Raw genomic sequence first — 16,961 nt, 5'->3', positions numbered from 1 at the left:
GGCTGTGCTGCCTTTTTCTACTTTGCTGGTAACTAGACCAAGAATTTAGGGAACAGACTAATGTCAGAACTTAACTAGAACTGAAGAGCCCCCGTAAATTTTTATGTGGCCTTCTTGGAGTTACAGAAAGAAAGAGCGTGTGTAAGGTGCACATGTGGAGCCTCCCGATCCACGAGCTCCAGGAGCTGGCAGGGTGAAAGGAGCCTGTAGAGAACTCTTCTCCATTCCTTTTAAAACCACACAGAACTTGTGCAAATGTCTCTTTGCAGTCATGCCCTCTGCCTGGCCCTGTTCTGTCCTTGTAACCAAGGAAAGTTACCCAGCCAGGAATTCCATTGCACGTGTGTGTCCCAGGATCACCATGGGGAGTGTTAATGGAGAGACGCCTGTCCGCCTAGTGTCCACTGGTCTTAAGCATGCTCCTTCTCTGTCTCAGAAAACATATTGGTGTCTGCTTTCGGAATTTTCTGACAATCGTATTTGATTGCAAGTTGCCAAAAACCACATTTGTTCCCTTAAGACTTGATCCTCAGAAGCTGCCTTTCCCTTTTTTTTTTTTTTTTGCATATTATGTGGGTGTTTTTTTTTTTTTTTTTTTTTTTTAAAGCAAGCCCTGAAAGCGTTCCCACTTTCTGTTTCTTTTACAAAGCTAAGGTGCCCAGGGAAATCTCCTAGAGATATTTCTGGAACCTGTTCTCTGGTATCACGGAGGGACCTGGTAGGGAATTCCAAGATGCCAGTAGCATGAGAAATCCTTGAAGCATCAAGAATACTGTTTTTCCCCTTTGGGCTTCTTTTTACTTCCAAAGCGCGTTAGGCACACCCATCCATATTTATACAATGTGGAAAATGATCCTGGAAGAGAATCCCAGTAGTAGTTCCTTCTAGAAGTAATTTCGCCTCTTGCTGTGACATGCATTTTTCTGCGTGGCTGTTGACTAGTGGTTGGTTTGAGTGTCTGGTGCTTCGCCTCTTTGAGGCAAGACACACCTTGTGAGCAGCCCCTCCTTTGTGACTGTCTCCTTCACATGTGACCCAAATAAGAGTTGGGTTTTTATGTCACACGGTTCCTGAGGTAATGTGCAACCAACTAGAGCATTCCTTTGGTTGGTACAGGAAGTTACAAATTACCAGTCTCTAAACCATGGCCTGGGCCTAGGAGATGTTCGAGTAAGTCAGATGGCACCACTTTAATTTTCGGTGATTTCTCATCAGTGGAAAGATTTTTACTTTGCCTTTAGGATTTGAATTTCAGAACACTGCATTTCCCATCTTTCACACTCCCCTTTTTTCCTGTTAGCATTTCCCAAGCACAAGCCTGCTACAGCTGGCCCTGGGTCCTGGCTTTAGGCCAGCCCTTAGCAATCTGTCTGATAAGTGTGTTTTCTCCTATGACATCATGTTGAATTCTTTCCCGTAGCCATTAGCTTTTACAGTGTGGTCTTGGTGGGAAAGCCCCCCTGGTGCCAAGCCCAGGAAAAGGCTAGCTCGCAGGGAGAGGTCTGTGTTCCAGAGACTGTTCCCTTAGATGATGAAACTGCCATGTGCCTATTTACTGTGGTATCCACCTACTCCTAGCTCAGCACTTCGCTTGCTGGACACCTTGCTCCTGGGCTATTGCCGGTCCTCCTTCAGCAAAGACTGTTAGATCACGTGGGGTCCTTATTCGCAAGAGAAAGCCTAGCTTGTAAGATTAGGTATTACTTTATTGCTATTGCCGAACTGCGTTTATGACATTGCATCTGTGCATGGACAGTGTCCCCAAACTCAGTTCCTGTTTAAATATAAAGTATTTGGAAGCCTGAGAGTTCAGAATCTCAGCTTTGTGACCATTCCCTTAGTCCTGTGGCCTTCCTCAGCCAGCTCTTGGCTCGTGGATTCCCTCTGTCTTCCCCAAACAGGCAGGCAGCGGAGGTGAGGACTCCCTTGGAAGGTCGCCGGCTCCTTGGAGCTCTGTGGCACCCAGTGTTACCAGACTGCTCAGAAGCGCGCCGTGTGTTGTCAGCTCCTTAGGAACATCTTCTTCATCTGCACCTGGTGGTGGTGGCCTTGGTGGCTCTTGGGCACTGTGGCCAGATAACTTAGGAGAGCATCTCCACACAGTCAGGGTGGTCGTGTCCTCAGGGCCCTGTGAAGCCGCGTGTGCGGGGGAACTTCAGGCGTCCCCCCTGTGGAGAGCATTCCCCAACACCCTGGCTGCTTCCATGAGGGCATGTTTAACCACGACTCTGGTTTGGACAGGATGCCAATTTTGTCTTAACGATTCACCGAGAAAAATGAGACAGCAAGTTTCCTTGGCCTTCACAAGCACCTAAATTAGCAAATATTTGTCAGTATTGAAGTATTTAAAATACGTGGTGTTTCTTACTTGAAGCTTTAACCCCTTCCACTCCTGCAAGTGTGCCTTTGAGAGCCCCACGTCACATGGACTTCCCTGGCCCCCTCGTGGACCTACTGTGAGAGTCTCGGTGTCTTCCTTTCCTCTTGGACAGGGCTTGCGTTTTCTCACCTTGCAGGCTGGGCAGTAGAGAGGCTTCTGTATTTCTGTTCACATTTCATGGGTGGTGGGCTGCGCAACCACCCATTTACACACACACCTCGCACACACTTCTGTATTTGAGGAGCACAAACTAGGTGTCGAAACAAGCTTACATTTAGTTGTAAGGTAATACTGGCCTTCCTCTCCTCCCAGCCCTCCGCAGATTGATCTAATTTTAATCTTTGAGTTTTATATCAAGAGCTAAATCCACGAACTATCCCAGGAACTGTGTTGGAACTCTCTCAAATAAAGAAGAGGACAACAAAAGAAAACCAACTTGAGAAGTCTTGACGTTGGAGAACAGAAAGCCACCAGCTGATGGAGAACAGAGGGATACTTCCTTTCCTCTAACTTTCTCTCTCTGGGTTTCCCTCTGCTTTGCTTCTTTGCTTCCCCATAAAAGTGATGTTCCTGTGGGTTTGTCTGTCTGTCCTTGTCCTTGTGGTGATCCTGGCATGGTGATGTGCTCTGCTTTGCATTGTCTCTGCTCTCTTACCAGCGCACAAGTCAGTGGGGAGGATCTGAACACACCCAGGGGCAAGGAAGCTGAACTTTGAGGCCTGCGTCCCGTGCAGCCTCCCCATGAACTGCAGAAGGCACGTTCTGCATGGTCACCAGTAAGTGGCTCCCTCTCACTGTGTTCACTGTCCTAGGAGAGCAACCCTTAGGCCTTGGCTCTACCCTTGCTCTCACTCCTCGCTCTGCTCCCTTCCCACCAACCAGGGTTCATGTCAGCGCACACCCATCCGTCGTGCCCTGGCGAAGCTGGTGCTGTGAGTGATGTTTCCCATACAACTCAGGGGTCCCAGATGGCTTACCCTGAGATGGTCATTTTAGGCACATAACGGTGTAGGAATGAAAAGTGGACTTCATTGGTATTTAAATCTGTCAATTTCATTTTTTGTTAAGGTTTTCCCTGATGACTTTTTAGCTATTTAACAAATAAAACAAAATGGACAGAATTGTCTTAACTGTTTTATTAAGAGAAAAGAAGAAAGAAACGGAACTGTCATGGAGAGCAGTTGAGATTGGAGATTGAAATTGGAAGCAAGGTAGTTGGAAACCTGCCCTTAACCGCTCTAGGAAGGTTGTGTTTGGGGGTAGAGGTGAGGAGCTGCCCTTCCCTGGGGACAGCTCCCATTGAATAACGAGGCAACTCTCGGTCATGCTCGAAGGACTTGGCGTTTCAGAGTCTCAGGCACCACCCTATGGTGGAGACTCAAGAGAGGGCATGAGCTTGGAGCAGGACCCCAGGGACCAGGACAGCAACAACCACATCATCGCTGGCCTCTTAAGCAAAGAGGAGGACACAGGGCCCCTGGATCTTGAAATAGCACAGCAAATGGTGGTTAGAAATACAAGCCTGAAGCCCCAGAGGCCTGTGTTCTAATCCTGCCTTCCCCTGCTTTCTGCTTAACCTTGGATGCGAGTTTCCTCATCTGTAAATACAGTTCTTTCTGTCTTAAGGGATCATGAGGATTAGCTGAGGTTGTGTATGAAAGCATTAGGCGCAGCGTCTGGCACATGGTGAGTGCTCTGTAGATGGTGGCTACTGTTTGTAATGAACCTTGGAAGAAAATAGAGGCTTGGGAAGGAAAGGGCTGGGCTCGCTGTGTAAATTGCGACAAGCATGCCCCTGCTGAGGATTAAGCGTGTCTCTGGTTGTCTGGGTCATCTTTTAGATGTCCGCGTGAGAACCTCTGAGGCTTTTGCCTCTCGAGAGCAGTAAGCAGCAGCTGCTACCATAAATCAGGTCGGAATTGTCTCATTGCTTAATCTCCCTTTTGGACTTGAATTCCTTGGTTTGCTCGTTGAATTCTGCCTCTGGCACATAAGGTATCCTTCTGCCTGGATTCAAGGGCACACTTAGTTGGCTCCCATTCTGGAAGTGACAGTTGGGGACTGATGACATGAGTCTGCCCAGCTGCGTGGGGGCCTGGGAGGAGACAGGCACCGTGAGGGTAGGGGGCTGAAACCACTTGCTGACTACATGCCAGTTTCTTACACCCATGGGTCTTTGTGCCAAGCACCATTATGTTCTTTTCGTTCGGTGTCCTGACCCTGTCCCAGGCTCAGGTGCCGTGAGCCCGCAGCTCTCATGCTAGCTGCACATTTGTGTCTCCCAAGATGTGGCATGAAACTTCCCTTTCTAACAACATGTGGTCCGATGCTGTCTATTCCACGTCCTGCACTTTGAGACACCGTAAACTAGAGCATGGCCCAAGGAAGGGTCCTGGGTCTGAAGGGTCCAGCGCCATGTGCTGGCCGCTGCTAAACTGGCAAGAGGCAGAACGACTGTTCTGTATTCTTTCTCAGTCGCCCCTGTGGAAGGGCTGGGCTCATTGTGGGTCTGTTGAGCGGAACAAGGTCCAGTGGGTAGAAGCTCTAGAGAAGAGATTTCCACATCGTTGGGAAGAACTCCGTTATGGTCAGAGCTGTATGTATCAGAACCAGTTTGGCACTGCTGGGGGAACTCAGGCATTGCCTGGGCAGTCTGGAATGTTGTAGAGGAGGCGGCATTTAGTGGGTAGGGTGCCGGGGCGATCGTGGTCCTGCGGAAGGAGGCAAACATCAGTGCCTGGGGAGGACCCCACATGCTCAGCTTTCAGGATAGGTTGGCCTGTAAGCCCCCCAGACAGCATCCTAATGTAGTCTGTCCCACCACGGGCCATGCTTCTGCTCCAGAGATGATGACCTGAACATGAAGACAGCAATGTGATCGGCCCCAGGTCACAGGGTGTGTGGGAACAGAGAAGAGAGGATATGCCAATGTCAGGGAGGACACAGCTCAGAGAAGATCCATGATTCCCCCAAGGCCCGGCAGGAGGCGGCAGCCACTGCCTTCCCATGCAGGTCTAGCACAAGACTCCTGGGCCACTCCCCTTGGTATTGATGGGCCAGAGGTCTGTGCACGTTTCCGTTTAAATGACAGCACCTACAGGGAAAGGGCAGCTCCACGCTGCCCTCTCTCCTTCCCAGGACTTGGTTTTACTTCTCTAACTGGCTCTGTGAGTAAGCAGTGCGGGAATCACTGACTCAGACGAGGAGACCGAGGCCTTGCCCATGTCCCTACCCTCAGTGAGTCCTGCAGCCTATGGCTTTGCCTCCCATCACCCTCACCTGGGGAACCCTGAAAGGCCAGCCTTTGAGCACCCTCATATCCAGCAGGACAGGAGGCATCACCTCCAAATCTTGCAGACTGGTCTGCTTGTAGTGCTGCCACAGGGGACCAGTGTCCACCCTTGCTTCTTTGTGCCTTACCACCTCCCCAGAGATGGGGGAGCATACCTAGCTCAGGTCCGCCTCTGCCCTCAGTGCCATAACTGTCCCCTTCCCACTATGATCTACCACGGCCAACAGTAGTCCAGAGCTCTTGTAGATGCTCTGAGAGGTCATGCTTCCACTGTTACAGGAAGTGCTCAGAGATTGGGAACTTGCATGGGAGGGAATGACAGAGCTGATGTGTGCGTCAGATCAAAAATGGGACCAAGAGACCCCTCCATGCCCTTTCAACTCAGAAGGGGCTTCCTAGAGAAGCTGCAGGACAGGGACGTGGGCTGACTTTCAACCAGAAAAGACCTTGGTTCAAAAGCTGGTACTGTCACTTTGGGCTGAGACAAGTCATCCCACAACTAAAGGGCACGTAGGAGTCTCTTGATCCCATCTGAGCCTCAGTTTTATCACTAACCTGGGTCCATGCGGCTAGCCTCACATGTTAGCAATTCAGCAGTAATTGTTTATGTGTGGAGTGGGTGCGCTTCCTCAGAAGACCACTTGGGGGCACCCTGTGAAAGGCTTTGCATCCTAGGCATTCTATTAGAGGCGGACTTCGGAGGGAAACTGAATGGGCTGGAGGAGAAAAATGCCCATTCTCCCTTCTCTCTGTTGGTAAAGCCTTGGTAGGACCCCATCCCTGGCCTCTGCCACATTTCTGAGCACCACCCCCAGGCTGGCTCCCTGCCCTCTCTGCCCCAGCCCCCGGCTGTGGGAAAAACAGTGTTTTCCCCACCAGGCTGGGCTCTGGGCCCAGGCCCTGTCAGCACGCACAAAGCTGAGCTGATGTTAGAAGAAAATGCCTAAGAGGGCTGGCAGAGTGTGGCATTTCCCCACCAGGGAACCTGTCTGCCCACCCACTGTAGGAAAGAGAAAGAGGGCTGGGGGCCAGGCCTTACCAGGCAGAAACCTAGAAGGAAGAAGGAAGCTCCCGCCCATCCATCAGCAAGGGTACGCACTGCCCTGGGGATCAGTCGTTCCCCGCACACCTTCCCCTGAGCGTGGACTGGCCCTCGAGGCGCTGGGACACAGATGGCTGAAAAGAGGCCTGCCCCTGGAGTTGCCCACAGCCTCCTCACCAACCAGGGAGGTGTTTCACTGAGCTGAACAAAGGTGACAAATCCTGAGCTTCAGAAGCCGAAGACAGTCCTAGGTAACAGACTAAAAAGACACAAAGAAGGTAAAGAACTGTCTGTAAGCAACAGCCAGTCAGGCAGGAGAGCTGTTCGGAAGCCAAAGAGAGCTAAGAGATGGGTTTCTCCATACCCCAGCCTCACCCCACTAAACTGAGGCAGCGAGCAAATGAGAATAAAGTCTGTCTGGGGGATCCCAGGCCTGGCCTGGGGCAGTCAGTAATGCGGGATGCTGCCAGTCCTCCAGGCCTCACACTGGGAAAGACCCATTCACTGTGGTCCAGGTAAAGTGTAGAGGAGCTGTGGGAGATCTGGCATATCAGAAGGGCTGAGGGCAATGCGGAGTGACCCATATGGATTTGATGACCAGGGGTTATTGCCTCAGATGTAGCAGGGAAAGAAGCTTATGACCAGCCACAGTGGGAGGAGAGGCCAGCACAGATGGGGCCATGGCGGAATTATGAAAGAGAGTTCTCCCTGGAGCAGGAGACCCACAGGGTCCAGAACAGAGGATGTCCAAGGAGAGGGTGCTCCCCTCCCCACACATGCTTCCCTGGCATTTGGGTAACCCATCCTACACATTGAAAATGAGCCCCAGGGCCAGGGCAGGGGAAGACAAAAAGAAACAAGCTTGAGGAGATTGAGATGAAACTGTAGAGAATGAGAAGTCAACTGAATTTAAGTTCACTGGGAAATTATTGGATTAAAATAGCTGCAAACATATTAAATCAAGTCAGGAAACAAAGCTCTTTTTCAGTGAAGGTAAGAGCTTGTACTTGCTCCTGTTAGAGGGAAAGAAATCAGATGAAGGGCTAGGGAATTCCAAGAACCGAGGGTGAGAGGCACTATGGCCAGTGCCAGAGGGAGAAAAGAGAAGGGTGTTCCCGTAGAGAGAATTGCCTTTGCAGAGGCACAGAAATCTGAGTGTGACCCGCCCTTCTGGGACCTTGAGAAATGTCAGTATGACCTGAGTGCACAGGGCAGAACTGGAGAATGCGCTGGAGAGGGGGATGAGAGGCAGGCAGGTGTGGGGTCTGGACCCAGGTGGGGGCGACCACAAGAGGATGTTAAATGTATAGGGAGAAAATTCAGCCCCTGGTGGCTGACTACATCAAGAGAGCAGGAGGCCAGCACCCACTCCTGCTTTAAGCAAGCATGTAATGCTATGCGCCAGACCCTTTCCTGTGGAGCTGACATTTCAGTGGGGGGTGAGGGAGAAGGAACAGATGGGTAAAGAGCTGAGCAGGACCATTCCAGATGAGGACCGTGAGGATTATAAAGTTGGGATGTGACAAAATGTGATGGGCTTGGGCTCACCAGAGAAGGCCTTTCCGAGGAGGTGACATTTTAGCTGAGACTCGAGTGTAAGAGCAGTGGGGCAGAGAGAACAGCAGCAGCAAAGGCCCTGAGGCAGGCATGAACTTGACAAGTTCAAGGAGCAGAGGAAAGACCAGCATGTCTGGAGTATGTGAGTGAAGGCAGAGGGTGCAGGTGGCCCTTTAGGCCATGGGGAGGGAGAGGTGGCCATGACTCTAGGTGCAGTGGGTGGCCATTAGAGGGTTGTAAGCAGGGAAGTGATACATGAGGCTGTCCAGGTAAGGGACACCAGCCTTGCTGCCAAGCAGTCCTCGCACATTCCAGGCTCAGAAGAACTCTCTGGGGATAATTTGGCAGCTCAGCCCCAAATTTTATATTTAAACAGGATCTAGACATTTCCAGTGTGCCCTTTCTCTCTACCCTGCTGTCCTGTTTCTAAGTGCAGTTGCCTGGTTATTTGATCGCAGTCCCCACCAGAGTGTGGGATCCACAAGGGCAGGGTCCATATCTACTTCCCAGTGGTCTTCCCAGCGTCTGGCCTGCCACAAGGTGTGTTTGTCCACACTTGACAAGTACCCGTCTGCATCCCCTCGGGCCTGGGATGTTCGCCTAGCTTCCTAACTGGTCCTCCTTCCCGGTGCACCCTCTTCAGGCCATTTCCCAAGCTGCAGCCACAGCCAGTCAGCCAGTCAGCCAACACATTTCTATTGAGCTTTTACTGGTTCAGACATACTCCAGCTGGTAGATATTATTATGGGCCGAATTGTGTCCTTCTGCCCCTCCCTGCCCACCAAATTCTTATGCTGAAGTCCTAACCCCTAGTACCTTGGACTGTAATCCTATTTGGAGATAGGGTCTTTACTGAGGTGATTAAGTTAAAACCAGGCCATCAGGGTGGGCTCTGATCCAGTATGTTTCGTGTCCTTTTTTTTTTTTTTTTAAAGATTTTATTTGTTTATTTGACAGAGATCACAAGTAGACAGAGAGGCAGGCAGAGAGAGAGAGAGAGAGAGAGGGAAGCAGGCTCCCTGCTGAGCAGAGAGCCTGATATGGGACTTGATCCCAGGACCCTGAGATCATGACCTGAGCCGAAGGCAGTGGCTTAACCCACTGAGCCACCCAGGCGCCCTGGTTCGTGTCCTTTTAAGAAGAGCAAATTTGGAGTCAGATTTACGCAGAGGGAAGGCAGTGCGAGGACCTGCAGAGAGCCTGGTCGCCCACAAGCCGGAGAGAGAGGACTGGAGGAGATCCTTCCCTCCCACCCCTACCAACTCCGTGTCTATCATTGCCAACCTCCAGAAGTGAGAAGACGCATTTGTGCTGCGTAAGCCACAGTCTGTGGCACTTCGTTACTGCAGGTGGAGGTGATACGGGGATGGAACAGAACAAAAGGCCCTTATGCTCATGGAGCTTACGTTTGGTGAGAGACACCGACAATCCATTTAAAATTTCAGAATCAAGGGGCGCCTGGCTGGCTCAGCTGGTAGATCATGCGATTCTTACTCTGAGGGTCGTGAGGTTGAACCCCATGTTGGGTGGAGAGATTACTTAAAAAAATCTTAAAAAAAAAAAAAGTAAAATTTCAGAATCATGAACAGGATGATGTGAAGGAGTGAGCCGAGGGAGGAAGGGCATGTCCGTGAGTGGGGGAGGAGGCAGGGCTCCTCGCAGGTGGGGCAGCCCACGCAGGAGGTTAGGGGGGAGACGACGTAGAGAGCGCTGTGCCAGGCATTGTGTGGGAACAGAAGGCCGGGCTCGCTGGAGTGCAGTAGGCAAGGGGAAGAGGGTGACCGTTGAAAACACGAGGGGCCAGTCACAGAAGGCCTTGAAGGCACGAGGTTTGGATTTATTCTGAGTGCAGTGGAAACTACTGGAAAACTATAAGCATGGGTGTGACATTGCCGGATTTACACTGCTTAAAGACTACTCTCGTGCCTCTGTGGTATTCCAGAAGGCAAGCTGGGAAACCCTGCAGGACACCGCGGCAGTGTCCAGGCAGAGAAGAGAGAGAAACATAATCCCACTGTCCCTTCACCACTTACCCTCCCTGGGCGTCCCATCCCCCCCCTGCCCCCGAAGTCCTGTGTATTTGCCCCCCTGGGCCATCTATTTCAGGCAGGTGACTGTCCCTCCCTGCTTTGATAAGTCCTCTCCAGGCCTTATGGGGCCTTGTCCAGAAGGTGCTCGATCAACTTGGGGGATGGAGAGAGACCAAACCATGAAGAAATGAGTGGATTAATCAGGAAGTTTTAAATCAGAAGGGCCTTTAGATAAATGGCCAACTTGCTTCACCTTAGGCCTTAAGAGGAAAAGCATCTTGCTCGGGGGACCCTCAACTTAATGGTCAGAGTGGGCACAGGAAAGCGGAACTCACCAGACCAGAATGGTCCACAAGCATCCTCTTGAAATGAAATTCTGACCACCTCACTCCCAGCTCTAACCCTCGACTGGCTTCTGGTTGCCAGCAGCAGTGTTTACATGAGATCTGTGGCCCTGCTGTGGACCCCCCACCCAAATCCATATGGTAAAGCCCTAACCCCCAATGTGACTTCCTGGGAGATAGGCCTTAAAGGAGGTAATAAAGGTTAAAGAGGTAATCAGGGCGGGGCCCTGATCCAGGAATACTGGTGTCTTTATAAGACAACACACCAAGAGCGTGTGTGCACAGAGGAGGCAGCTGCTGCCTGCAAGCCAGGAAGAAAGGCCTCATCAGAGACCAGCCCTGCTGGCACCTTGAGTTTGGACTTCCAGCTGCCAGGACTGTGAGAAAATAGATTTCTGTTGTTGAAGCCACCCAGTCTGTGGTGTTCTGTTACGGCAGCCCCCGCAGACTGCTTCAGAACCCACCTTGTGAACTGCCCAGGGCTCTTGTTAAGTGTGCAAGCTCACAGACCCATCCGGCCCCCAAAGCAGAATCTCTGGAGGATGGACCCCAAGAATCCATGTTTGGGACAGGCTCCTGTTGCTCACTGAAGTGTCCTTTCTGGGGCTCCTGAGGGCAGTGAAGGCTCATTCCCCTAAGAACCTTTGGCCACTAGCTCCTCTGATCACCAGCCTCCCTCTCTGTCCAAGAGGACTTCACCTTCGGCCTCCAGGTGAACCGGCAAGCTCATTCCGCCAAGTTGCTTCGTTTCCTTACACCGTCTCTGAGCCCTCCAAAAGCCAAGACAGAGCAGGGCTAAATGTGAAGTCTGGAAACTCAGATTAGTGCGATCTGAGCCCTGCCACAGAGGGAGAATGCTCCACACACTGTGACCAGTCCTGACTCTGGGCAGTTGCGGTAAGACCTGCAGGAAAGGGAGCTGAGCAACCTGGGAATGTGGGCAAGAGTTTCAAGCTGCAGAATCCCGTAAGAACTGGTGTTCAGTTGTTGTGTTTCTGCCTGGCTGTTGTGGAAGCAAGCTGAGAGCAAGCGCCCTGTCTCACACGGCCACATCCCCTCTACTCTCTTGGACATAAGGAGCCACAGTGATTTGTGGGTTCATGGCCCTCTGGCCGCTTTCAGCATTACCAAGAAGAGCCCTCCTAGTGGCTGGGGGCAGAGGGTAAAAAACGCGAGACCCAGTCTGGCAGGACAGATGTTCAGAGTCTAGTTTTCTAGACTTAGAAGACTTACTTGGGCTCCAAGTCTAATTTTCCCACTGACCATCTGTATGATGTGACCTCAGATAACCACGTTGTCTCTGAGAGCTTCCTCATCTGTAAAAGATAAGAATAATATTTCCTCCCCAGGCTTGTTTATGAAATTAAATGTGGTCGCCCCTATAAAGCACCCACCGTCTGGCACCTAGTTAGCCTTCAATAAAAGTTAATTTAGAGATTATTCCTTACAAAACAGGGATGTACCCAATGTGAAGGCCCTGCAAGAAGATACTGGTAAAAATCAAGCATGACAGACGATCTATTGGGAAGGACCCACCCACACCCAGTCCCACTAGCGGGCATTTCCTGAGCGCCCACCTTCTGGAAACAGGCCGGTGCCTGTTGTTGGAACAGTGGAGAGGGGCTGTAGGCGTCAGTGCTGAAATATCAGCTCCAGGAGGGGAGCAGGTCTTGGTAGTCTGTGTATTGCCAGCGCCAGGGGGCGGGGTGCACGGACACGTAGTAGGTGCTCAGTAAGTATTTGCTGAATGAATGGGATGAATCAATCAATAAATGAATGACCGGCCAGCATAATCCTGTGGGCCTCTGACTCATTTTTAAGACCTTGAGCAAGTCCCTCACGCTCTGAGCTTCTGGTTCCCCACTTGTGAAGCCAGAGGTGTTTAACTCATCATTTAGGTCCTGTGAGCAGAATTAACAGAGCGATAGTAACAGCAAGAATAGTAACTTACTGAGCACTGCTATGGGCCGAGCGCTGTTGTAAGCAAAACACCTTAGGAGGCAATAGTATTTTGCCTCCACTTTTTTTTTTCTTTTAGCTTTTATTTATTTATTTGACACAGAGAGAGAGATCACAAGTAGGCAGAGTGCCAGGCAGAGAGAGAGGGGGAAGCAGGCTGAGCAGAGAGCCCAATGCGGGGCTCGATCTCAGGACGCTGAGATCATGACCTGAGCCGAAGGCAGAGGCTTAACCCACTGAGCCACCCAGGCGCCCCAAAGATTTTATTTATTTGAAAGATCGATCACAAGTAGGCAGAGAAGCAGACAGAGAGGGAGAAGCAGGCTCCCAGCTGAGCAGAGAGCCCGACGCCAGGCTCCATCCCAGGATCCTGGGATCATGACCTGAGCCGAAGGCTGAGGCTTTAACCCACTGAGCCACCCAGGAGCCCCCCGCCTCCACTTTATTGAAGGGAGATTGAGGTACTGAGAGGCAGGGAAGGCTCCTGGAGACAGGGGAGTTGATCAGTTTTTGGAGGAATGCCTGGGGGATCGGACTGAACAATGAAGAAGACCCACGGCCGAGAGGGGAAGGCTCTGTCCTGGGTGTCGCCGCGGGGTGGTAGCGGCGGACTTTAAAGTGGGGCCAGCCCCGCCCCCGGCGTCTCCCTGACAACAGCGTCCGCACATGCGCCTCAAACACCGGCGCCTGGGCGGGCGGCGGGCTCCGAAGCCGGATACGAGCCGGGCGGAAGGTACCGGAGCAGGCTAGGCGGTGGGGGCGCGGGCTGGGCTTTTAAAGGGACCAGCTCTTCACTGGGCCGTTCGCCGACGGGACCCGCTGATGGTGAGGGCTGCGGGTCCAGGTAGTCGGGATCGAGGCAGAGGAGAAGCAGGGCCATGTAACAACCCCGCCCGCCCGGAGATGACAAGGGAGGGGAGGGCTGTGTAAATGCCCCACCCCCACCCCCGGCAATTAATGGGATGAGTATCCCCCAGGGAGCAATATGGGGAAGTAACTATGGGATTGCACCTTCTGGGTAATAAGAGGGAGAGGGGGATTGCGTAACTCCCCAGGACCGTGAAAGGAAGCCCGGCTTCCAATAGCGTTAATGGGGATAAGGGTGGGGTGCCATAACTGATCCCCCACCCCAAGGAGGAGAGTCAGAGAGCAGGTTGAGTGGGATCACAGGTCCAGCTCAGGACAGTTACCATCTCCCATCCCCTACTCAGCATTCTGCCATCTCCCTACCCCTCGGGTCGCCCAGCCATGGCCAGACCACCTGCCCTGGGCTCCGTGATTGTTCCAGACTGGCATGAGAGTGCTGAGGGCAAGGAGTACCTGGCTTGCATCTTACGCAAGAACCGCAGACGGGTGTTTGGTAAGTGCCTGACCCCCAGGCTTGTTGCCTGTCACTCCCTGGTGAGAAGTGTCACCTGTTGTTCCCTGGGGAGAGCAAAGAAGTAGGGCAGTGAGGGCCTGCTTTGCTGCACTCTTCAACCTTGGAGACCCCTGGAAGCCCTATCCCTGGGGCCCCCATCCCCGAATCACCTTAGAGCTAATTCCATCATCAGAGCCGGGGACATGGAAACAGCCGAAACACTGCCAAGAACCATTGTCACCAGAGAGGCTGTTGATTGAGTTCTCACCCTGTGCCAGGCCCTCTGCTGGGCACCTTATACAACAGACTCCCAATTACCCTCAGCAGTACACCTTACAGACTTCTCCAAGATCCAGCCTAGTAATCAGAGGCATGCCTCTTCTACAACCTGCTATCTCTAAGACAAGACATTCATGTTTCCCAGGATGAGCCAACTCACCCAGGGTTGGGCTGACATCAGCAGAGGGGCCTGGCATCCGCTGTGGGGGCTCAGCTCTGGCCAGAAAATGAGAGGGCAGCCCACAACTTAGGACTTTCAGATCCCAAGCCTATGGATGTATCATAATTCTTTTTTTTTTTTTTTTCAAATTAAAAGCATTCATAAAGATCTTGATTTATTGATTGTATTGAGTTTATTTGTAGTAATTGAGAATATTTTTGCTAATATTTCTCCATTGAGGAAAAACTTATGAAAAACCTTGCCTTTACATGTGGGAAATCTAGAACATGAGTTAATAGTATCAATAAAAACAATCTAATGCATCCAACCTCAAATACAAGTAACTCGTTATTATTTGGAGTAGGTCTTGGTGCAGCTCATAGAGCACAGGTGAACTGTGAGCTTCTTAGCAGAGCTCATCCAGGGACCACCCTTGTGTCCCAGGCGTCTGTAATGAGCATAGAAAACCATGGCTGGAAGGCACTGAAAAGCTCTTAGAGTTGCTGGGTCTGATGGGGCAGACCTCTTGACCCCCTCTGGCTCCCTTCTTGTTCCAGGGCTGCTGGAGCGACCAGTGCTGCCCCCACCCGTGGCCATTGACACAGCCAGCTACAAGATCTTCGTGTCTGGGAAGAGTGGCGTGGGCAAGACAGCGCTGGTGGCCAAGCTGGCTGGCCTAGAGGTACCCGTCATACACCATGAGACCACTGGTGAGTCCAGCCAGGGAGGCCTTGCCTGGGATGGAGGAGAGACTGGCGCTTGTGCCACCATTTACTCTGCAACCTTGGAAAGTCACTTCACTTCTCTGAGCCTACCTCTGGCTCCTCTGTTGAGCAGAGGTAATAGTACCAACCCCAAAGTACTAGAGATAGTACTGAGCTGGCTCAAGAGAGGTGCTCAGGGAGCACTACATTTCCCTTCGTGTTTTCTCCCACTGGACGCTGATTGGCCAGCAGGTTGCAACATTATCCAGTATCCAGTACCTTTGGGTCTCCCGTGCATACAAGTGAAACTGCTTCGTTGTGGCTAGGGCTAGGCTGCACCTCTCCAGCAAACTGGAGGCTTATCTAGGCAGGCGTTTTCTCCCATCAGACTGAGAATTCTCCCAGGTCAGTGACTATGCCTTCCCTCTCAGGCTGGTGACCCACCAGGGACATGTCTTCTTTCTATTCCTTCCTGGTCCCCTTAACCCTCTCCACTCTGCCTTCCCCATGCTGAATGGCTGACCCTCCCCAGGCATCCAGACCACCGTGGTATTTTGGCCAGCCAAGCTGCAGGCCAGCGACCGTGTTGTCATGTTCCGCTTTGAGTTCTGGGACTGTGGGGAGTCTGCACTCAAGAAGTTCGATCACATGCTGTCGGTGAGCAGGCAGGTGGGCCTGGGAGGGCCCGGGAGGAGCTGGTTGTCTGAGATGGGCTTCGGAATCTGAATGTCTGAGCCCAGCCTGCCTGATCTGCAGGAGCCAGATCTGCGCGTGGGCTGAGGGTGCTGCCCCAGGTGGGAGAGCTCTGAGCTGGCAGTGGGGACTGGTCCTGCGGAGGGAGGAAGTGAGCTGAGACTTCTCAGGGCCTGTGGTTATAAGCCTCACATCAGCCTCTCCATACCCAGGCCTGCAAGGAGAAAACAGATGCTTTCCTCTTCCTCTTCTCCTTCACCGACCGTGCGTCCTTTGAAGACCTCCCTGGACAGCTGGCCCGAGTAGCAGGCGAAGCCCCTGGTGTTGTCAGGATGGTCATCGGCTCCAAGTATCCTTTGGGTGGCCCCTAGGACAGTCAGAGGCTAGACTTGGCAAGGCATGGAGCAAGGGGATCAGGAACACTGCCTCTGCCCAGCTGTGGGGTCTAGTCCCATGGACTCTATCTTAAAGGCAGCAGGCGTGCTCCCCGCTGCCACCATCCCAGGGAGGAGGGCTAAGGCTGGGTGTGATGAGGTGGCAAGCAGAGGTACCCAGCCAGGTTCCTTGACCCTCCTCCAGATTTGACCAGTACATGCACACAGATGTGCCTGAGCGGGACCTCACAGCCTTCCGGAAGGCTTGGGGACTGCCGCTCCTGCGCGTGAAGAGTGTGCCGGGGCGGCGGCTGGCAGATGGGCGCACTCTGGATGGGCGGGCTGGGCTAGCCGACATTGCCCATGTGCTCAATGGCTTGGCTGAACAGCTGTGGCACCAGGACCAGGTGGCAGCTGGCGTGCTCCCCAATACCTCTGAGAACACCCCAAGCTGATCCCTACTCCCAACCCTCACGTGACCCAAGGCAGAGGGCAGCAGTCAGGTCCTAGGGCGGAGGCAGGAATGTCTGATTTCATCCTGAGGACTGGCCAGAGGGCCCTGTCGGGAGGATGGTGCCCTGAGAAGAAGCCTCCTGCCCCAGCAGCACCTTCCTTGCAGAATTCATCGCAGTGAGATGGGGGCACAAGGCTCTATGGGCCAGTGGTCTGAGGGCATCTGGGTGCCCCGGTCTTCTCCTTCTGACCTGGGGGTCTAGGCCTTGGAAGCTGAGGAACTGTAGGGGCAGGGCCCCAGGGCTCAAGCTTCTCCCCCAGCTGCCTGCCTTCC

General features: G+C 52.5%; 1 protein-coding gene across 4 annotated transcripts; it reads left to right on the top strand.

Moving 5' to 3' along the window:
• Window positions 1-13,299: 13,299 nt before the first annotated feature.
• Window positions 13,300-16,961, top strand: CPLANE2 (ciliogenesis and planar polarity effector 2). 4 transcript variants are annotated; one of them, XM_032863525.1, is made up of 6 exons: window positions 13,300-13,337; window positions 13,816-13,964; window positions 14,961-15,113; window positions 15,640-15,764; window positions 16,013-16,149; window positions 16,380-16,961. In XM_032863525.1, the coding sequence occupies exons 2-6, from the start codon at window positions 13,853-13,855 to the stop codon at window positions 16,627-16,629; spliced, it is 777 nt and encodes a 258-aa protein (XP_032719416.1). In that variant the 5' UTR covers window positions 13,300-13,337; window positions 13,816-13,852; the 3' UTR covers window positions 16,630-16,961. The 4 variants fall into 4 exon arrangements, with proteins under 4 accessions (XP_032719416.1, XP_032719415.1, XP_032719417.1 ...); XM_032863524.1 differs by having other exon boundaries at window positions 13,304-13,337; window positions 13,851-13,964; XM_032863526.1 differs by lacking the exon at window positions 13,300-13,337 and adding an exon at window positions 13,363-13,429.

This window comes from Lontra canadensis, unplaced genomic scaffold, assembly GCF_010015895.1.
Source record: "Lontra canadensis isolate GAN:19392208 unplaced genomic scaffold, GSC_riverotter_1.0 scaffold25, whole genome shotgun sequence".
Taxonomy (NCBI): domain Eukaryota; kingdom Metazoa; phylum Chordata; class Mammalia; order Carnivora; family Mustelidae; genus Lontra; species Lontra canadensis.
Note: the sequence above shows the minus strand (reverse complement) of the source record. Positions and strands in the feature narration are given on the sequence as shown.